General features: G+C 41.4%; 1 protein-coding gene across 2 annotated transcripts in view; it reads left to right on the plus strand.

Annotated features, from left to right (window-relative positions):
* Nucleotides 1-1,041: 1,041 nt before the first annotated feature.
* The window catches only part of rtn4b (reticulon 4b), a 30,755-nt gene continuing 8,307 nt past the window's right edge, over nt 1,042-23,489 (plus strand). Inside the window, exons 1-5 of one of the 2 annotated variants that reach the window (XM_082153946.1) lie at nt 2,294-2,323; nt 6,566-6,665; nt 8,017-8,082; nt 10,178-11,380; nt 21,735-21,942. In XM_082153946.1, the coding sequence (XP_082010072.1) occupies nt 2,306-2,323; nt 6,566-6,665; nt 8,017-8,082; nt 10,178-11,380; nt 21,735-21,942 (1,595 nt within the window). In that variant the 5' untranslated portion in view covers nt 2,294-2,305. Of the gene's footprint in view, nt 2,107-2,293; nt 2,324-6,565; nt 6,666-8,016; nt 8,083-10,177; nt 11,381-21,734; nt 21,943-23,489 lie in introns of those variants that run through there. The other variant, XM_082153945.1, reaches the window with a different exon arrangement.

Raw genomic sequence — 23,489 nt, forward strand, 5'->3', positions numbered from 1 at the left:
TGATCTCATGATTCATTCAGGACTGTGACAGACTAAATATCTACCCATGTATATAATTTCATCTTCTATCTTTGCTCCGCTAGTGAAAATAGTTCTACATGAAGCTAAAACAGGATCAGCCGGGTGACTCTAAACAACGCAAACACTGTTAGTCTGTCTGGCGATGCTCAAACACTCAAATAATGGATGAATAAATGTCTGATATGTTCAGTTGTGTTTCATAATGTATTATGATTGATGATTCATAATGTCCTTTAATAATGTATTACTAGGTTTCATCACTTTTACTTTTATTTTGAACAGCTCGTGATGGACTTTAACTCACAATGAGCCCTTTAACATCCATCATGACCCAAACGTTTGTCTCTTATATGCCTGAAGCAGATTCACAGTCCCTTTCAACTTAATGCTCAAACATCTGCTGGAGAATACATTTCAAGCAGTTTATTAGGCTAAATTAAGCAGGTATTCGCTTAATTCCATGAATTGCTTGTAATATATTCTCCTGTGGATATTTGAGAGGGATTGTGTGTCTGCTCTTATGGATATGAGACGGTGTGTGTGTGTGTGTGTGTGTGTGTGTGTGAGTGACAGGAACAGCAGTGCTCAGTAACTCATGAGAATCTGCTATATCTGATGCAGAGCATATGGTGACAGGGATGTTCTCACTATAGTGGATTATAAAAGAGTATAAACTGCTCAAGACCAATTCAACATTCACAGAACACACTGTACATTTACCATAGGCTACATATGGATGGCATGCGCACAAATTTGAAACATGAACTGTGAGATATACATATGTAGCACATGTGGGGTATACTTACATTTATATATAGCGCTGTTTACTCAGCACAACTGCATATAGATAACTTTACAGCATTTATTTTCTTTCTTTCTTATTATTTAGCAGCAAACAAATAATACAATACCACAAATAATGAATAATATCAGTGCTGGTTTTAGTCGAATGCTTTGAGAAAGTAAATCAGATTCATTTTTGTTCATGTGTTTATTGTGGTGTAAAAGCCTGATCTAAAGCACAAAGAGTGAGAGAGAAGTGTAGGCGGGGCTTAGCACACTTCTGCTTCTCGATTGGTCATTGGTTACATCATTCAACCACGGTGTTTAGTGATTGGACACACGATTGTAGTCCGTGGTATCAATAATATTCCGCTTAGTCACTTTCGAGGAGTCTGTTAACTTTCAGCAGTGTCGAGCCTCGGCGTAAAGAGAAGAGTTTGTGTTTCCTCTACGGGTTACTGTCTCCTTCCACCTCCTGCCCAACACAATCGCACATCAAGCACAGCATCCAAATGGAAGAAGCAGACATAGTTTCGTCATCCAGTGCACCTGACGAGGCTCCGCACGATACTGGGACCATGAATGAAGCCGCTGCGGTCCGTGTGTTGGAGGAGGAGAGGACCGAGGAAACTAGTTCTCCACAAACAACCGAGGTAACTACTTCACAAACATCCGAGGTAACTACTTCACAAACATCCGAGGTAACTACTTCACAAATAACCGAGGTAACTAGTACTTCACAGCCAGCAGAAGTGATCGTTACTCCAGAGATGGCGAAGGAAAGCACGTTAAGTGAAGTTCCAGTGAAGCAGACGAGCACAGAGACAGAAGTAACGTCTACTTCACAGACAGATCCAGTGATCACTGAAGCCGCCGTTACTAACGCGGAGGAAAGCGTTACTCCACCTGTAACAGAAGCCGCCGTTACTAACGCGGAGGAAAGCGTTACTCCACCTGAACTAGAAGCCGTTATTAACGCGGGGGAAAGCGTTACTCCAGACACAGCGGAGGCTACTCCACCTGTACCAGAAGCCGTTACTCCAGAGGTAACCCCATCTGAGCAGACAGCGAGCTGTACCGAAGCCGTTACTCCAGAGGTAACCCCATCTGAGCAGACAGCGAGCTGTACCGAAGCGAGAGAGGAGCGCGTGACTCCGGTGAAGTACGCGGAAAGTCCCGCACCGGAGATCAGCAGCTCGTGTGCGGCTCACACACACTCTCTCTCATCCGAAGCCCGTCAGGAAGAGGAAGAGGAGAAACACCCGCACACTCTTCATCCATCATCATCATCCTCATCATCCGGTGAGTATAACACTGATTACAGCGGTATTTGTGCTGAGATCGATGGGCTGGCGGGGATTTCTGATGTTGAATTTGTCGTCGGAAAATCAAAGCGATCAGATACACGTGTGTGAGTGAGACTGGAGGAAACGAGCAGATTATCGGCATTATGTGAAATGCTGCAGTGTTGCAGTGATGTTTCCTGCCGTGGAAGTGTGGCATGATGAGGCGTTATTGTGTGAGTGTGTGGTCGATGCGGCCCAAGCCTTCATGAACAAAGACACGCAGCGCCTGATGGAGATCCATACACTAGCCTTTAATAGAGATGATATTTGACATTTTATACATGTTTGTTTGTATGTGTGTGTTTGTTGTTTTTTAATACATTTATATAAACGTGTATGTATGTGTGTGTGTATATATAGCCTACACTCTCTATGTATATGTGTGTTTATGTATACACACACACACACACACACACACACACACACACACACACACACATATATATATATATATATATATATATATATATATATATATATATATATATATATATAGGCTATATATATATATATATTAGAGGTGGGCATAGATTAATTTTTTTAATATAGATTAATCTAGATTAATTTTGAAATTAATCTAGATTAAAATGGCTCATTTGAATTCTGCCGAAGGCATTCAGAATATGTGTGCTACCCAAATAATGACTATAAAAGTAAGTCTTTGAGAACGGGTTTCTCAAGCCAGGTGGCGCATTAGACCAGGGGCTCATCTCCTGTTTCCAAAATGCATCACAAACTGCTTGAGAAAGCTGTTCTACTCATAGACTGTAAAAGGTTACTACTGTACTGTTACCGTCCGTAGGCAACATTAGGTAGGCCTATGTTATTATCAACTACTATAGGCTATCAATTAGGGATGGGCGATATGGCCTAACATCTATATTGTGATATACATTGCATGCCTCTTGCAATAACGATATACATTATAATAAAACCATTTCAGAACAGGTTACACAGACCCTGCTAAACAACAGCTAAATGTTTTTTTTGTTTTTTGTTTTTTTTAAAGGGTGTATGTAGTTTTGAGAACATATATTGTGCAAAACTGTAAGTATACAACATAATTTTGCAGATAAATAAAATGTAAGTACACTAGCTGCAGAGACTTAAGTAGGTCTAATGTTTATTATGGCTTGGAGCTTATGAAACCCCAAATTTAAAATTAGAATATTGTCTAACTGATGTCTTTTCAGTTAAAAAGAAACACAACACAACGGGCTCAGACAGAGATTATGTGCTACACCACTATATTGGGAATAATACGCGCGCGCTGGTATTCAGTGATAGTTTCGTTTTGAATTTGAGGTGGTCGAACGGATTAGTCGTGTGTTAACTTACCGAACTGTTACCCCACACACTCTGTCTATATAGTTTGCTGCTGCTCGTCGGACGGCTTAAACCCGAACCAAGTCCAAATAATGGATGTTGCACCGATCTTTTTCACCAGCTTTCACTTTCAGCCGTGTTTACTTAAGATGACGACGAATATGATGCGTTGCAGCCGGGTTTACCTCGCGGCCGCGGGTAGATTGCGTCATCTCCAGAGCCGGATTAACGCAAAGGCAAACTAGGCACGTGCCTAGGGCCCGATTGGTGGGATGGGGCCCAGACAGAGGGACAAAAAAAAAAAAAAAAAAAAAAAATTATAATAAAATGTACAATGTGAAGATGTTTATCTTAACCATAGACTGTTACATTACTGCAGTTAAACCAATTAATGTGTCCGTTACAAAGCGGGTGCCGGCTTCTGAAAGTATGTGTAACGAACGCATCCATCAGGTGCTGCGAGGCAAAAGCCTAATAAGCACACAAAGAAGCACAGCTCATAATGCAGGTGTGTGAGTTGTCGTCATCTATTTTGGAGTGATTGCAATGTATTCTAAATATAAACTTGTACTGTAGATCAGCGTCATTTCTGGAAAAATCATTCACCGCTTTATTACGAGTTTAAAAGAGCGCGAGCGTCATTAACGTGCCCAGACGCGACGCTTTGAATTTGCGCGTACAATGAATAACATCGCGTCGGGAGCTATAGTAAAAAAGCTACAAAATTAAAAGACAAGACGTCTAAGTTACAAAGCCAACACACTATACAACATTTTTAAATGTTTCAAATAAAGGATCTCATATCTATGGGTCTATCTTCTAAATTCTGCTGATGATTAGATTATACCCTGACATTACGCCAATAATATCAGTTTATATATTTTTTTCTGCTCAGTAGCGATCGTGTCTTTCTCTTCCACTTGATTTGTGTATAGCATATTTAAGGTAGCAATGCATTATAAAAGCACTTAGTGGGATTCTGGAACTGTGAATAAATTGAATAAAACAGCAAAATAACAACAACAACAACATCTTCATTAAACAAAAAAGAGATTACCTTAGATAAAGTTTGATTAATATGTACCGGTAAAAGTCTGGACCCATTACTATTTTTAATGTTTTTGAAAGAAGTTTCTTATTATGCTCTACAAGCCTGCATTTATTTGATCAAAAATACAGAAAAAAATAGGAATATTCAGAAAGGATGTGTTAAATAGGCTATATAAAAAGTGATAGTGAAGACTTTTTTAAAACAACTTTTTAATAATCAAAAATCCTGAAAAAAAGTATCACAGGTTATAAAATAAATATTAAGCACCATTTCTAACATTTGATAATAAATCAGAATATTATAAAGTTTTCTGAAGGATCACGTGACACTAAATTCAGCTTTGCGTCACAGAAATATAAAGTAAAATAGAAAACCATTATTTTAAATTTTAATAATATTTCACTAGCCTATATTATTTTTCTGTATTTTTTATCAAATAAATCCAGGCTTGATGAGCATAAGAGACTTCTTTCAAAAACATTAAAAGTGTTTTTTACTGTGTAAGTAAAAATATACTGCTTTTAAAATTAAATGTTGTATAAATAAAAAAGGTTAGGAATCATATTTGTTTCAAGTGTTTTTTTATTGGGGGTGGGGGGCCTCCAACATGAATTTTGCCTAGGGCCTCCTAATGTCTAGAACCGGCCCTGGTCATCTCCCAACCCAACTTGGAGAATAGATTAACGGCGATATTTTTTTTATCGCCCGATAAGAGTCTCGCGTTAACGCAGCACGTTAACGCCGATAACGGCCCACCACTTATATATATATATATATATATATATATATATATATATACACACACACACACACACACACACACACACACATATATACACACACACACACACACACACACACACACACACACACACATATATATATATATATATATATATATATATATAAAACACATACACGCACATACGCACATACACACACATATATAATGTGTGTGTGTATACTGAGATAGATGTAAGCATGTCCTCAGTACTACATATGTTGTATGTCTCCCTCCTCAGTCACACCCAGCTCAGCTCTTGCCGTCTGTATAATGTGCTGAGTTGGATCAGGTGTTTAGATGAGGAAGATGTCCAACATGTGCAGTTTTGGAGATGCATTAAAGGGATAGTTAACCCAAAAATGAAAATTGTCATCATTTAATCCCTCTCATGTCGTTCCAAACCCGTAAGACTTTTGTCCATCTTCCAAACTCAAATGAAAATCGTTTGGATGAAATCTGAGACTTTTCTCCATTGACACTTTGTTGCTTCAAAAAGTTCATAAAGGGATCATAAAGCTAATCCATGTAGATTGAGCGGTTTAGTCCAAATTTGCTAAAGAGACTTGACTTTTTATATGAACTATGATGATGTTGATTCTCGTGTAACGCAGCACACTTGAGCTTCAGGGAGAGGTTTGTTCTCAGGCTGGTTTGGTTGAGCTTCTGTCTATGTTCGCTGATCAAGTCTTTTTAGGAAAGTTGGATTAAACCGCTCAATTCATATGGATTAGTTTTACGATCTCTTTATGAATTTTTTGAAGCATCAAAGTGGTAGTTGCGTAGCTGTCAATGAAAGGACTCACAATCTCTCAGATTTCATGAAAACGATCTTTATTTTTGTTCGGAAGATGAACTAGTGTTCAGGGTTTGGAACAACATTGACAGAATCTTCATTTTGGGGTGAACTATCCTTTTCAACTCAGTTTTGTTCTCCTGAATTTTTGGTTTCGGCCCAGAATGTTCATTTTGGTGCATCACTTGTTCATATTGAATGCATTTTGCTCTGCAAAGAAAAGCAGAGTCATAGATGATCTCAGAGCTGGTTTAGGCAGACTCTCCCTGCTCTCCCCGTAGAGTCTGAAGTGTGTGTATGTTTGCTTGTGTGATGATCCTCTGTTCTGGGCTGTCATCTCTCAGCGTGTGTTATTTAGGACAGCAATAGTCTAAATAAAGACTGAGACGTCTTCATGTGAGTGGAACAATGTTAAGTGAGTGTTGAGTGACGCTGTGCTTCTGTTATCTTATCTGATCCAGAGCTCCAGACCAACCCAAGAGAGCTATGGAGACCAAAAACATCACAATATTACTGTTTTACTAAGAAGCGCAGTGACCAACAATCTCATGGAAATGCACAGTGAGTTAGTTAATGCTATGTGAATGTACTGAGATGAGCAACAGTGTTCATGATCCGCGAGTAAACATGTCTTCTCTAAGCTCTCGCGGTCTATAGCCAAGCCGGAGAACGGCCCAGACGTGCGCTTCGTTCTCTCTGCCGTCTCTCGTACGCCACAGGAACAGCCGTGCAATCATCACAGATAGTCAAACTTGATTACATGCTTGATCAGAAGAATGTCAGTGTTATTGTTCAGGTGTGGTTGAATAACCTTTGGATTGTGTGACTCTTACAGCAGCTTCTGCACATTATGTAACGCCGCATAGAAAGCTGCTGCTTATTTGATTGTTTATATGTTTATAAACTGCAGAATAACCCATGGTGCCTCTGGAAAAATGCCATTGCTGCCATTGTATTTATACATTTTTTAACATAATGAGTAGTTTTTAATGTCTACAACAGAAGTGGCTCCTGATTACCTCGTGACCCTGGCGTTCGTCACATAAACATGGGTTTCTTAGCCTGGGATTTTCATTTTTTGACAGAAAATGCAAATATTTTCTGATCCTAATGGCTGGAACACATAGCTGACTAGCACATATACATGTTTAAAATCCCCCTGTAGTCAATCATTTTATCCCTTAAACCTCATCTTTGATCACCAAAATTACATATTTTAATGTTTTTTCTTTGAATTTTTTTTCTTCATGTCTTAAAATATCTTGAATGTAACTCGACACCCTTGCCTCATTTAGTATGTGCGGTTCTATGAATATGCAAATGAGCCCCGCCTCCACTCACTCACTCACTCAGCTCAGAGATCCACTGGTTGACAATCACACGTTGATCTGATTGGTTACAAGGTAGTTTGTGATGTCAAAAACACCAGCGATTTCAAACCGTGTGTTTGAGACTGTCTTTGGTTCACTGCAGTTAGGTTAACCCCCCACCCACCAGCCCCCCCCCCACATGCTCGTCATCCACAATAATTTGAGTGACCTCAGAATGACCTAAAAATATTATTTTAATATCTAAAAAACCGAAGCAGCACAAACAGATTTTTTTACAGCACAAACCAGCACAAACGATTGAGCATATTTTGACGACGTTTTGCGTTGGGTGGGGGGCTAACTTCACACAGGTTCTTTGGTTCACTGCAGTTTTAAGGAGGAAATACTCAGCAATGGTGTCGACTTATGAATTTACACATGGTTTGTCTTAAAGCATATTAAAAACACCACATAGACACATAAACAACATTAAAAGATGGATTTTCACCACAGGGGACTTTAAATGATCTCATCCTCTCCTATAAATCACTTGCTCTCTGATTCGGCTTTAGTGAGTGAAACTCCTCCATGTTGTTTTCCAGATGATCCCGATCCTCCTCCTGCTCCTGGCGTCACTCCTGCGCTCTCTCAGCCTCAGTTTCCATCAGGTACGTCTCTTCTTTAGTAATGCTTATGTTGTTTTCATCTTTGATGTGCTGCCATTTGTTTAGTGCTTGCATTTACGGTGACGTTTGACCTGATATAAATGTAACATCATGGAAGTTAACTACGAAGTTGAAAGTCAAAGTGTGACAGACATGCCTGATTTCCCCTGATCTGGACTAGGGTTGTCATGATGCCAGTAATCCGTTCCCATACCAGTGAAGTTTTTGATTTTCAGTCCTTTTAAAACCACCACATAAACTTAAATGCCATTAAACATATTCTATCTTTTAAACTCAACTTATTTAAAATGCTTGTGTAAATATTAAACAATTCATTTAAATTGAGTTTTCCTTTGAGCCCGTGAGCACTTCCGGGTTCGGTCAGATCTCATCCCTGGGAAAATTATGAAGTTCCTGTGTGTGCGGGAGCAGCTTGTGAATATTAGAACATGTGACTGCACATATATCAGTATGACTCGCATGAACTGACAAGCCTTCTCTAAATACCATTATTAGAGATGCACCGATTACAATTTTCTGGGCCGATTCCGATTTTTCATTAAGTTTGACCTGCCGATACCGATTTTAGCCGATTCCGATTTCATTTTTTCTAACCACTTTACAGCACACACAAATATTTATTTTATATCTTTTCTGTAATAGAACATTTTACAATTTACATAGTACATTTTTTTTTTTTTTTTGATAAACGCTATAAAATAGAACTATATAAATTACTCCAGGTGTGGGTAATTCACACACATCTAAAGTGCAGTGTTATGGAAGAACCATTTCCTTTTCACATTCAATATCCAATATTTTTTTAATACATGTATTTAGCAAACTAAACGTTTGTATGAAAACAGGGAATGGTGATAAAATAATATATAAATAAAAAATTTAATAAATATAGCCTTGCAGTATAAAGATATTTCTCAAAGCACACACACACAGGCCTATTGCAATCACTTGTACAAACTGAATAATAAAACAAGTTTAAATGGGTACATTTTCTATAAATATTAGTCTTCGTTTTCTTTTCTGACATAGCCTACTCCAGTTCTTGTTAAAACACGCAAATTCTGTGCATTTAGGGGCACTTTTTTGTGAAACCCTATTTAGGCTATTTTGTCCATCAAAAGTGTGCTTTCCCTTTAATTGAGCGTGAGCAGTGCAGCAAATAGACTCGGCTCCGAAACACGCGCTTCACTGCTCGCGACGCTCCTGTTTGCTGCTCCTGCTCCCGTTGTGAATGCTCACGCGCTGCTCCTGCTCCCGTTGTGATTAACATGCACGCCGAAAAAAAAATATGCGCTTGCGGTCTGAACGGACATAATTCACGAGGTTTCCTACATGTGTGTTCCGTGTGCACGTGTGATGCTGATGTTGTGCGATGTTAATCATGCGGCGTCCGAGTGCGTTTGACCGGCATAAAATCGGTATTTGTCTGACTGACCGGCCGGTCGCCGGTCACGGCCGATCACGTGAAAATCGGCCAATTCCGGTCACCAGCCGATCAATCGGTGCATCTCTAACCATTAGTAATTGCGGCACCCATGTACCAAATAAAGTCGGTACTGCCGATAGCACAGAAAAGCTGGATCATTATTAAGATCATTTTCTGTCATTTCTTTTTTTAATTTAATGATTGGTATGCAAACACTGGCACTATTGACAGCCCTAATGCAGCCTCAGTCTTCACAGAATGTGTCCTGGAATGGGTGAAATGATTGACGTTAGCTGTGTCTGCTTAAGCACTCAGATGGGTGTCTGTTCTGCCTCTGAATAGCGAGAAGCTTGGTCTCCTACAAGTCTCCATCAGTTAATCTTTACAGCAAAACTCTATTAACATCCTCATATATTGCATTTTTTCCCATTGGTGTCAGAGCAGATGTGTATTAATTGCATGACCACCTGATTTTAGAGAGAAAGGTGGATGCTTTCATTGAAGGACAAACTCTTGGAAATCAGAGTTTGAAGTGTTGTGTCTTCAATAGCCATGAGGGGATTTAGCTTGAAGATTGTGAAGTCCTCTCAGGATCGTCCACAGGGCCAGACTCCAGCTAACCGCAGTTCATGTCTTGTTCTCATCCCGCAGACTGCTGGGATTCTCCGTCCGTAGCTTCACAGGCCTCCACTAACCTTACTATGGATTCATTGGGACACAAGGACTCAGCAGGAGTAGACCCGGATGTGCTGAGCCAGTCAGATGACGACTTCATGTTTGAAACTAAGAAGAGTCCCTTTCAGGCGTTTTCCCCTCTAAATGACAATCTCGGGGAGACGCCGGCCGATAGTCCGTCTCCAGACCTGGTCCAGGATGCGTATGATGGAGAAGAAGCTCACGCGCAGTCAGAGTCAAGAGAAACCAAACAAGAGCTTTCCCTTTCGTATGCTTCCGATGTCAACGTGGCATCCGATGACCGGCCGATGTCTCTCCCAGATATTTTGAAATCTTCTCCGATGAACCCTGAGAAAGTGGACTCTGGCTCATCGGAAGGAAGCCCTGAGTTCAGCCCGGCTCATAGGAGAGGGAACGATTCCCCCAAATCCCTGTTCTCTGCGTCTGCTGACAGTCTGGACTCCAAGATCTTGCTCCTGAAGGAGATGGCTGAGGTCACGGAGGCGAGAGTGGCCGCGGAGAAGGCCAAGCTGGGAGAACACAACAACTCAGAGCAGAGTTTTGTAGCTTTCGACCTCGTGAAAGAGACGGACGTGCCTCCAAAAAGTGACAGTCTTTTGAATGACAAGGTTGAGGTGTTAAGCCAGACTTCTGTTCAAATGGCGCACAAATTTGATTGTCTGAACTTCCCATTGGGAAAGGCTCAGGAACAGTGGGATTCTGAGAGCCCTTCTGCGGACTCCTTCTCCCCGGTGTTGGATGCGGTGACCCAGAAACCCTCGAGCTTCTCCGCGGAGCAGGAGCGCCGAGACGAGGCGTCCGAGCCCGAGCCGTCCTCTGAAGAGTTCGAGTTCATTGAGAGGCCGGCACGAGGAGCTGCCGAGGACTTTCTGGAGATGCAGGATAGCCTGACGTTCATGAAACCGGCATCAGAACTGGATGAAGACCGATCTCCTGAACTGGAGTCTGTAGCCGAAGAGGAAGATCAGATCTCCGACCATCTTCCCACCCTGGCGTCAGACAGATCCTCTGCTGGGAGAGGAAAGTCAGGCCTGGAATCTGATTCACAAGAACTTTCCCCAACTCCAGTAGCCCGTCCTCCAGGGGATAAACCTGGATCTGGGAAGAGGAAAGCTGAAGCTGAAGGAATCCCGATGTCAGACCCAAGCGCAGCGGCAGGTAAATCCGTCCCGGACCGTCATCGGTGTCCTCACAGCCCGTTCCCTTCACTGGACCCTTCATGTACCCATCGTGTTCTGTGTGTGTGCGGTCCTCATGTGTGTGTGTTGTCCTCTTCCCCTCATCCCTCATGCATCTCACCCTCGGCACGGCATGATGTTGCATTGAGTCCGTTTGCATGATCACCTTTCTGTTTGATTCGCTCACTGTGGAACAACTTGCTTTGATCCCTATTCTGATATATATATATATATATATATATATATATATATATATATATATATATATATCCAGATTTGTAAGATGAAGCACTGAAGATAATGTGCTGAAGCGTTTGCTCCTGTCCATTTGTTTTTAATTCACTTTGCACAATGCAATCCATAAAATAAAAAAGGTTTTATAGGCTTCTGTAGTCTGGACTGAGTCCAGTGTGCGTCCGGCCGCCACCTTGCTCGCTTTCCAGATTTGTAGAACGACCACTTTGGCTCAGTCTACTAGTATGTGATTGCCTACTTTCTTGGGATTAGGACTGTTTTCTAGAAGAATGTGTATTGCAGTGTTTGTGCACTGGCTCTCAGCTCAGCAGTGATGAAGCAGTGCAGGTCAGAGGTCACGAGCGTCGGGTGTGTTTGCAGAGCGCTGAAACTGCTCATCAGTCTCTCTGACGTCAGACTGGACTTTATGCCTTGACTTGCAGTGAGAGACTCGGTTATTTCCCTTGCAGTAATTTTGAGTGGCTCTATAGCGCGATATGCAGTATTATAGCCATTTATTTATTTATTTCTATATAAATAAGTGTTACCAATAAATAACCAATAAAACTGAAACTAAACAGAGCGTTGAAACAGGAAGTGAAGTAAACAGAGAATGTCTAAATAAGGGTCCACATAACAGAACATAAACCAGACAATGATCTTGTTAGGCTGATGTCATATGTGTAACAGTTCGGCTAGTTCCGATCATTGAATCTGATTGGACGAGAGGCTTTCTTGCATATATTTCTCCAGGATCAGCTCATCTCCAGCACAGTTACACTGTTACGCCACAAGACTGTCTTTGAGTCATTGTACCGTTCATTCAACGAAAAACTCTGATTCATTCAAAGATTGATGTTTTTTTTATTTTTTATAATAATATTTATTCAATTAAATTAATAATTCAATTAAAAAATATTTTTTTTATAATTAATTACATAATAATTCATAATTATAAAACTTTGAGCTCCACTTAACAAGGCTCAGCTGACCAGTAATGTGTTGCATGGCTACGCTGAAGCTTCACCTCGTAGCCATTCATGGAAAATGCCCTTAAACGTTAAAAGGATGAAACCACAAAGATTTCCTTTTCCTTGGACACTGCAACCCTTTCCTTGGACACTGCAACCCTTTTTACGAATGCATGACTTGACCTCAAAGACAGTCGATCGTATTCAATGTCTGTTTATGCTTAAGTGCAAATCTGCGGAGCCTCTGTACAAATCGCCTTGCTAAACAGTCTTATCCTTTTTAACTTATTTAACATTTAAATGGAAAACGCGTGCGTGCGTGCGTGCGTGCGTGCGTGCGTGCGTGCGTGCGTGCGTGCGTGCGTGCGTGCGTGCGTGCGTGCGTGCGTGCGTGTGTTGTGTTGGAGGGAGACTTGTGTTTGAGGGTCAGCCAATTTTGTGTGTGTGTGTAGGAGACTGGTTTCCCCTCCTCCTCCTCCTCCAGCTCCACCCGCCTCTCAGCGCTAATATCCCTCAGTCTCAGTCACACACTCTCACACACACACTCTCAAACACACTCTCTCACACACACACACACACACACACACACTCACACACACTCACTCACACACACACACACACACAGACCTGCCTCTATAACCTTTCGCCTCCTCTCAGCGCTGATATCCCTGAGTCTCAGTCTCACACACACACACACACACACACACACACACACACTCTCACACAGAGACCCGCCTCTATAACCTCACGCCTCCTCTCAGCACTGATATCCCTCAATCTCAGTCTCACACACACACACACTGCAGACATGGACCTGGCGGACCAACAGCCCTCCGCAGACTGGAAACACACGGGTACAACACTTTCCTCATGCCAAACTCTCAGTAGCGCACGTGTTGTGGAGTTGTGGTGTAGTAAGGCTTGAATGTTGAAGGCGGTCCGGTAGAAGTAAGTCCTGCTGTTGATGTTTGCAGACGTGTGGAGCTCGACTGTGGCGGTGATGGAGTTACTCTGTGTGTTTAATGAATCCAGATCCTCTAGCTGAAATGAAACAGGCTGTTGTTCCCAACGCAACCTTTGCTCATAGAGGATGAATCAGAGCTCATGCTGATAATCTGGCCAAAGGTTCTGGGTGCGGTGGGGCAAAAGTAGTAGTTGTTTAATGATTTGCTGCTGCATCTTGCAAAATCAGGTGGACTAGAATGACTCTGTCAATGTGCAAAACGCTTTTTTAAACCGGTCTTAAATAGCAGGAGACGTTGAAACGCTATGACTGTGGTACCATGAAGCATCCCAGTGGTTCAGTAATGGTATCAGACAGTTTAATTACTATATTCATACACCATAGTATGTCTATGGTTGCTCCCTAGAGGCATTATAGTGTCACGGTCAAGTCATATGAGTGTCTACAGTAGGGATTCGCCAGACTAGTCGATTAAAGGTGCTACTGCTAGGCGACTAGTTTGTTGTTCAAAAATGTTTTGCCACATTTAATGTTTTGCTTTATATTTTTACAAAGGAGAAGATGAGCGCAGTGAGGGAGCATTTCGAAAGCTTGCACACAACTTTACCGTTTTCTTCTATGTCATGTCAAACTAGTATAACAATTAAGCTTGCTTATAGGCTTGTTATACTACCGGCTATGAGGGACAATACGGCATGACATTTTATGTCTGATTAAAGGAGAAACGTTATGTATGAAACTTGACACTTGAACAGTTGCTATATCAACATCCATTCCTAACAATAAGACATGGTGTATATTTGTCAGGCTTTTCTTGCGGTTCTGCCGCCCGTCATGTGTACGGATTAATACACGAGAAGCGCGTTCAAACCTATTAATGAACAACAACACCTTAATCTGCTGACTTGTGTGGACTAACATTTATTTTAGGAAATCTGTTTATAAAAGGCTATTAGGTTTAAACGTATTGGTCCTGTGCTGCTTATTGATTCAGTTAATTTCAATAAACATGTCTATAATGGCTAACGTTGCTTAACCCTGTGGGGTCAGAGGTGAAAATCATCCTGGCCACTCATCAAATCAATATATTGATTTAAAATGTGTAAGACATGTTTTGTGTCAGAAAGCTGTATGTGGGGAGGGAGTGAATGTTCATGAATATTGATATAGCTGGGAAGACAAAGACCTTGATTTGCTAGATTTAGATGGGGTTAGACTAGTCGACTAGCCGGTTTCAAAATTCTCATTTAAACGGTTAAGTTAGTGTGTAGTGCACATCCTGAGTCTATAGTGCTTATACACATGCTGTCATCGCGGCTTTATAGAAAGTCATACTGTGTTTTACCATAGAGAGAGATAGTGCTGGCGATAATACAAGTGATCCTCTGGGTTTACATCTAGATATACTGTATTTATAATGTTGTCTCTCACATATATCAGTGCTGCAGTGACTCAAGCACACCAGTGAGTGAGCGATCAACACAACTAAGACATGTAAATGTTGTGCTTCTAAGTGATTCTTAAAAATAAGATTTTCTGTCACTGGTGAAAAGGCTGATGCTCAAGTAAACGCTGTGAGAAATGTAGTTAAGGGATTTAGATGATGGTCGGTTTTGTTCTAAGCGAGTAGGGCTGGGTATCGATTCAGATGTTACAATTCGATTCGATTTCGATTCGCAAGCTCTAATTCGATTCGATTTCGATTCTCGATTCGATTTTCGATTTCGATTCTCGATTGATTTTTCCAATTTCGATTCTAAATTAATTTCGATTCGACTCACTCAATGAATATTAAATACAAATCCTATATTTATTAAAAAAAGAAAAAGAAAAGAAAAAAAAGTGAACAAGTTTTCAAGTGTTTAATTAATAAAAAGAAATTAAGAGCTACAAACCTGTATATTAAACTCTTTTTATTTTAGGTACACTTGGGTACATTAAAACAGAACCCAACTCTATATTTCAAATGCATACAATGAATAGACAGGATTTTGATGCAAGATGAAAAATTGATGCTGAAAATTGGACAAGTCAGAACAGTCGCATGTCTTGATCAAACAGGTTAACAATCCTCACATAAACCCACATATAAAAATGTTGCATATAATATAATATGTGCCTTCCTGTCTAACAGCTAGGCCATACAGAAATTGAATAAAATTATCAAACAGTCTGTGTTGCATTAATTATAAATTATATATTGACTAATCAAAGTTACAAAAGTTCTTTATTCAAGAGCAGTGAGTGTTTTTCTCTGTTCTCTTTGTTCTTTGATTAACTTAAATGACAGAGATAATTAGTGGCTACAGTGTACTGTCCCTTTAAGACCAGCCGCTGTTGACAGAGACGCGGAACTCACACGCGGACTCATTCTCTCACGAGGCACAACTCTTCACGTTCGTCATAAGACTGCTCTTATGTTATAAAGATACTCGACAAAAATACATTTTGGCATAATTGTGTGTGTTCTTCGTTCAAGCGCGAAAGATAATTCTATTCTGTGCTGTCTTGTGCGCACGCACGATATCATCGCAAGTTTTTCTGTCACAGTCACGACAGCATTTTGGCAGCATTTTGGTCATATAGCCTAATTGCGTATAGGCTTGTCATCATAGCGATTGCGATATGATTAAACGTGCAGCACTAATTGAGGTTATTTTATGATTTAGATAAAACTACCATAAAATCTCACAGCATTAGCTATAAAATTGAGTTTGCAAGCCTATGAACAGTGGAGGAAAACTAATACATAAAGATGGAAAAAAATCGATTCTTGGCGTTTGAGAATCGATTTTGAATCGACCACATTTTAAAAAACGATTAATCGAAAAATCGATTTTTTTGCCCAGCCCTATAAGCGAGTGTAAACAATTCTCGAATCATTAATGAAGATACGATTGGTTGTTAGTGTGAAACTAGCCGGTTGTCAAAGAGTCTGGTGTGAGTTTAACATTTTCTAAATGTAATCAGCAGTTATTTAACGACAGTGTTGAGAAATACTGGCTTTATTTCTAATTCGTCGTGTCTCGTATTTCAGGCAGAATTACTATATCGTGATGGTGTTTCTTACTGTGATTGACAAGTACTTGTCATGTTAAAGATTTTGGTCATGTGTGCATGAAGGGTACAGGAGGGTCACTGGAAACGGTTGTTTTATTAGTGTTAATCAGGAGATACAGCATGTGTGCCATGACACGATGATTTGAAACATCTAATCGGTAATAGGGATGTAACTGTATGAAAATTTCATATCACGATTATAGTAACCAAAATTATCACGATTATCAATATTATCATGGTTTTGTTAAAATGAGATGAAAATGTTCAAAAAGAACCGATACGCACACTGAATTTCAACTGAACATTTCAACAAGTTTGGAAATCAACAGACAACAAATAAAATGAGCAGCTCTTTGCACTTTTTTTTTTTTTTAAGCATTCACCTTAAATTATATGACCGTTGTCAATAGCAAAGCATTATAACACAGCGCACATCTCTTCTGTCACCGTGGACACACTCTCTCGTTTCATTAAAATGCTGTTATAAAGGAGGTTAGTGGATAATTTAGCAGCAAATTATATTATAGTGAAAAAAAAACATTTAGTTTGGAACAAATAAAAGGTAAAATGTTACACATTGCTCTTTGTATTGCTGGAAAATACACTGATGGAAAAACAAATAAATGTAATCTACATATACTATAAAATGAAGACATTCATAGCGCAGCTTTTTCATGAGGCAACAACATTTGATAGATCGGACAGAACAAGACAGACCATTAATAATCTTAATCTTTCACTGGGCAAAAGTATTATAGGCCTAATTTATGAAAGGCTTCAATATAGAGCTTATGCGCATCCTGTGCGCAGAAAGTCGTTGAAAAGTGCAGAAAACAAGGGGAAGAGATATTGATGCTTAGTGTATCGGATCTTAGTGTATCAGAGATCTTAGTGTGTCATATCTTAGTGTATCAGAGATCTTAGTGTGTCAGATCTTAGTGTGTCAGAGATCTTAGTGTGTCAGATCTCACTGTGCGTTCACACCGGACGCGAATAGCGCGTCAAATTCGCGTCTACCGCGTCTAGTTTGACGCTTGACTACTCTGTGTTAATTCGCGCGTAAAAACAAAAGTTTGAAGCGAAATTTACGTGTGTCAGAGGCGAAACCCGTTGGCGGCCATCTTTTTTAGATGTTTATCGAGCATTAGCATTAATCAAGAGAGTCACCGCTCGTATATGCTCTGGAGAGCAGAAACAGCTGCGTAGGGGACATCGTCGCTGTACTCGGGTCCACCAGACCCTCCGGAGGGTTTCAGGAGTTTCACAATTTGCTCCAAGAGCTAGGTTTGGTGGACCTAACGGTGAGGACGCTGACGAGGACAGCGTAGGCCGTATAAGGCCTCGGCCTCGAGTGGTCTATGCCTGTCGAGCCCGCGCTCTACAGCCCGGCGCGAGGTTCACCCTCGCCCGCACCCACCTAATCTGTCATTTATTTTTGTTTTGATAATAAATGGAGCCAGCCTCCAAAAGTGAAACCTGTCCTTTTAAAAAAAAAAGAAAAAGTTTTTATACACTAAATTGTGTTTGTTGTCTTTACATTAGAATAATAATGTTTCATATAATCTAGAATAGATATGGAATAAATAGCATTCAATACAAAATGAGTATCTCTCATATATTGAAATCGAGTTTTTATGTGAAAGATTTGCTTTGCACACCAAGCATTTTAGTCATAATTACAAAATAATTTATCGAGGCCAAACATAAAATAACATTATAAACTTCACCACAGCAGCAAGCAGGCTCCTGATTGGTTAACGCGGCGCGAATTGACGCAGAAGTTCAGATTTTTCAACTCGGGCGGCAGACGTGAATTCGCGTCAAACGCGAGAATGCACAAAAAGCACTACATAAAACATTTGCGCTTAACGCGCCAGACGCTCAATTCGCGCCAACTTGACGTGCGAATGAGGCGTATTCGCGTCTACCGCGCCGCGCTCTACGCCTCATTCGCGCCGCAGGAATTTTTTACGCGCATTGCGCATCTTTGCATTGACTTCACATTGAAATCACTCGCACCTGACGCGCTATTCGCGTCAGGTGTGAACACACCATTAGTGTGTCAGAAATCTTAGTGTATCAGAGATCTTAGTGTATCGGATCTTAAGCCTGGTTCACACGGCAGGATAATTAGGCCGATTTTAGCCCCGATTCACCCCTTCCGACAATCTTAAGGATGCTCCGATTATCGTAAAATAATCTGATCAGATATTCCTGCCGTGTGTGGTGTGTTAAGGCTGCTCTCGTCTGCTCGGAAGGACGTCGGGACCACTCCGATCTCAAATCGGGGATATCCAACATGTTGGATTTATTTGGCCCGATTTCTTCTCGTGTGTGGTGTCCCCCGAGCACGCAGCCTGTGGACTGTGGAGTGTAGCCAATCAGAAAGCGACGTGACGAAATGGCGAGGAAGCACCGGGAAACATAATCAAAACAGCCGGCGGCATGGCGCACCAGAAAGTCCGGTGGACGTCAGAGATCATCGCCTTTCTTTTGATAGCGTTTTTTTTTCGGTTAAAAACAAACTACAAACTACAAACTATCGACACTGCATCCTCTTCGTCCGCCATGCTTGTTTACTCTGAAGTCACGTTTGATCTCGAGGTATTTTGCGAGATTTCCCGTCTGACCTGAGAATGCTCGGGAGTCAAATCGGTTCGTGTGTGATGTGTTGATTTTGCTGTGTGGCTGCGCACCACACACTGTACGACCAAAACTGTTAGACCCGTGATTTTTTTTTTTATCCCCGTCCTTTTTCTACATATGAAGTATAATAATGGGAACATTGATCTTGTCAAGTGAGTTTCCTCATGTGACTGTCGTAACCGAACGCGACGCACTGTTTGAATGCTAAGTGGAGAATGACTGAGGAGAGTTTCCATTAACTTTAATGACTTAAATATTCATTTGCACCTCACATTAAGCTATCAAATGGCTTCAGAAGTCTTGGAATATAGTGCATGAAAACTTTACGGTGCTTTACAATATTTTGTACATCTTTAGTGGGGTTAAAAATAACAGAGAATAGTACGTACAATATCAGACGTCACCGAGAAGCTGCAGCCGCGGCGCAGAGGATTATGGGGGATGATGGATCTCACTGCTGTACGCCATTCTTCTCGTACAAAACAACCAATCAAACAACGTTGCATGCTGGGACTGCGCCAGACTCCTGCTGCCTGGACAGGGTTTACCACGAGTGTTCAAGAACACGATAATCGAACACGGTTTTCATGATAATTAAATTGTAAAAGGTTAGGGTTACAATACTAACCGTAAGGACATTTTATCGTGGTTTATTGTGTCACGCCCGGCTTTGCCGTGCTGGGTGTGCTCACTCCACCATGGACAGAATATGTTTGGGCCGTCTCTCTCCCCCCAATCTGAAGGGGGAGCTGTCTGTTTTCGGTCCATCTGACAGTAGCTGATTGATGGGACTGTTTAAAAACATCTCCTGCCAGTTGTTCTCTGCTCTGCTCTGGCCTCCAGGCTGGCGGCAGCACCCTCCTATTCCTTTTTCCCTTTTTTGCATTACACATAGTTTACACTTTACTGATCTGCACTACACTTTTGATTAAGCTTTCTCTTGTTTCTCATTTACTGACTTGATACATTTATTGATTCAAATTATGATTTCATTGAAACCGGTAATCCTTCCATCCCTAATCGGTAAACCAAGTCAAATCTAATTCATACAGGTAATACCTCAAAAATAGCCAAGCACTCTCCATTGGCCACTTGAGATTGATTGACCCTGTGAATCTTTTCTTTTTAATAAATTCGCTTCGTCATCACAAATCAGTTTTTTGCTTCGTCATGTATAGATTGAGGTGAAACCCCCCCCAAAACAATTTAACCCTTTAGAACCTGAAGCTAAAATAGGTGTTTTTCACATAATTTGTTTTTTGACTAAAATTCTAAAACGATGTGCTATCTTCATGTGCAAGGTGTCATCTTTTTCAGAAAAAGATGAGCTTTCAACAAATTACAGTTGTTGACCATTATTGTGTGTGGTGAGTTTGTAAATAGAATTTAAATAGAAAAAAACGAAAGAAACTAACACTTTAAAGTTGAAAAATGAATTATAATACATATATACAAGTCTTTTTTGTGACATTGGGTTGCACAGTTTTCATTTAGGACACTTTTTTTCATACACGCACTGCACACATACACATGCACGCATTCATAGGCACGCACACATGCACTCACTACATGCTTAGATACGTGAAAGAGTAACGGCCATCCGCCTCCCAAATTTCATTAAAAATCATCCCAATCCCCTCTTCTGCTGTCTAACACTTCTTTCGCCGTGTATCTGTTCTTTTCTTTTATTATTTTATGCAATCCAACACACTCTAACCTGCCGCACGTCGTATCGCTCTGTTCAAATCCTTCCATCCCGCGCTGCTGTCATTTGCAGACGGAAAGCATTACATTACTGTAATAAGCCGTATATTGGCGAAAAGCGCATGATGTCTACTTTCAAGAACTATTTGAATTATTTTGATAGTGCAAACGGTTGAAGAGTTACAGTGACATGAATACAGCTTGGTTGGCTGTGTCGTCGACGACACATCCGGTTTTAAAGGGTTAAAGCATAATACTGTATAAAAAAAATTAAAAAATGAAGGAATCTGAATACTTAATGCACTGTAAATGATGATCTGTTTTTTGCGTGAATTATACCTTCAGTTATATAAAATAAAGTGGGTTTTTCCACTGATGTCTGACGGAAGATAAACTCGCGCTTGTTTCTGTCCGGTGAAGTCTGTCAGTCAGTCGTAACAGTTTTGTGAGTGTAACTGTAGAGAAACACGAGTGTGTGAGAGTTCAGAAACGTGCGTATCATGAGCTTGGATTGGCGTCACGTCTTCCCGTAGTTGATTTATAAACAGATGTTGATGCAGATGAAGGAAACATGCTGGTTTAGCAAGAGCTTGTGCATGTGGATCCTAAACACGTCATGAACCCCATCCTTCATGCTCATCCCTGCTGCTGTCCTAGCCTGAGCTCACGTGTGTGTGTGTGTGTGTGTGTGTGTGTGTGTGTGTGTGTGTGTGTGTGTGTGTGTGTGTGTGTGTGTGTGTGTGTGTGTGTTTCAGTGCTGCAGCTGCTGCGCTGGCGGGACGCGAGGTCGAGCGCGCTGGTCTTCGGCTCAAGCCTCTTCATCCTCCTCTCCCTCACGTGCTACAGCATCATCAGCATCCTCTCCTACTCCGCTCTCGCTCTGCTCTCCGGCACCGTCTCCTTCAGGGTATACAGGGGAGTCCTGCAGGCCATCCAGAAGTCTGATGAAGGACACCCCTTCAGGTGAGATCTGTGTGTGTGTGATGACCTCTTGACCTTTCATCAGCTGCTTTAAGTTTGAACAAGATGACTGTAGTAAATATAATCTCTCACATTACATTTACCTTTATTCATTTAGCAGACACTTTAATCAAAAGCGACTTACAGTTGAGGAACACAGCGAGCGATTCATCTTAAAGAGGCAATAAACATGAGAAGTAATACAGTGTGTCTGACATCATTCAGAGCAGTACAAGTTTTGGGACGTCTGCCTTTACATGCACAAGAACTTTTAATGACATCCCATTCCTGATCCATAGGGTTTAATAAGGAGTTGCTCCACCCTTTGCTGCTATAACAGCTTCAGCTCTTCTGGGAAGGCTTTCCACAAGGTTTAGAAGTGTGTTTATGGGAATGTTTGACCGTTCTTCTAGAAGTGCATTAGTGAGGTCAGGCACTGATGTAGGACGAGAAGGCCTGGCTCTCAGTCTCGCTCTAGTTCATCCCAAAGCTGTTCTATGGGGTTGAGTTCAGGACTCTGTGCAGCCAGTCCAGTTCCTCCACACCAGACTCCTCATCCATGTGTTTATGGTCCTGCTCTGTGCACTGGAGCGCAGTCATGCTGGAACAGGAACATCCACAAACTCTTCCCACAAAGTTGGGAACATGAAATTGTCCAACATGTCTTGGTATGCTGAAGCATTAAGAGTTCCTTTCACTGGAACTAAGGGGGCAACCTCTGAAAAACAACCCCACACCATAATCCCCCCTCCACCAAACTTTACACTTAAAACAATGCAAGTATCGTTCTCCTGGCAACCGCCAAACCCAGACTCGTCCATCTGATTGCTAGACAGAGAAGCATGATTCGTCCTTCCAGAGAATATGGACCTTTACACTACTCCATCCCACGCTTTACTCCACTGCACCCCACATTTACACCACTACATCCCACGCTTTACTCCACTGCACCCCACATTTACACCACGACATCTCACGCTTTACTCCACTGCACCCCACATTTACACCACTGCACCCCACATTTACACCACTGTACCCCACATTTACACCACTGCATCCCACACTTGACTCCACTGCATCCCCACATTTACACCACTGCATCCCACACTTTACTCCACTGCACCCCACATTTACACCACTGCACCCCACATTTACACCACTGCACCCCACGCTTTACTCCACTGCACCCCACATTTACACCACTGCATCCCACACTTTACTCCACTGCATCCCACATTTACACCACTGCATCCCACGCTTTACTCCACTGCATCCCACATTTACACCACTGCACCCCACATTTACACCACTGCACCCCACGCTTTACTCCACTGCACCCCACATTTACACCACTGCACCCCACGCTTTACTCCACTGCACCCCACATTTACACCACTGCATCCCACACTTTACTCCACTGCATCCCACATTTACACCACTGCATCCCACATTTACACCACTGCACCCCACGCTTTACTCCACTGCACCCCACATTTACACCACTGCATCCCACACTTTACTCCACTGCATCCCACATTTACACCACTGGA

Source organism: Leuciscus leuciscus, assembly GCF_965113295.1.
Source record: "Leuciscus leuciscus genome assembly, chromosome: 22".
Taxonomy (NCBI): Eukaryota; Metazoa; Chordata; class Actinopteri; order Cypriniformes; family Leuciscidae; genus Leuciscus; species Leuciscus leuciscus.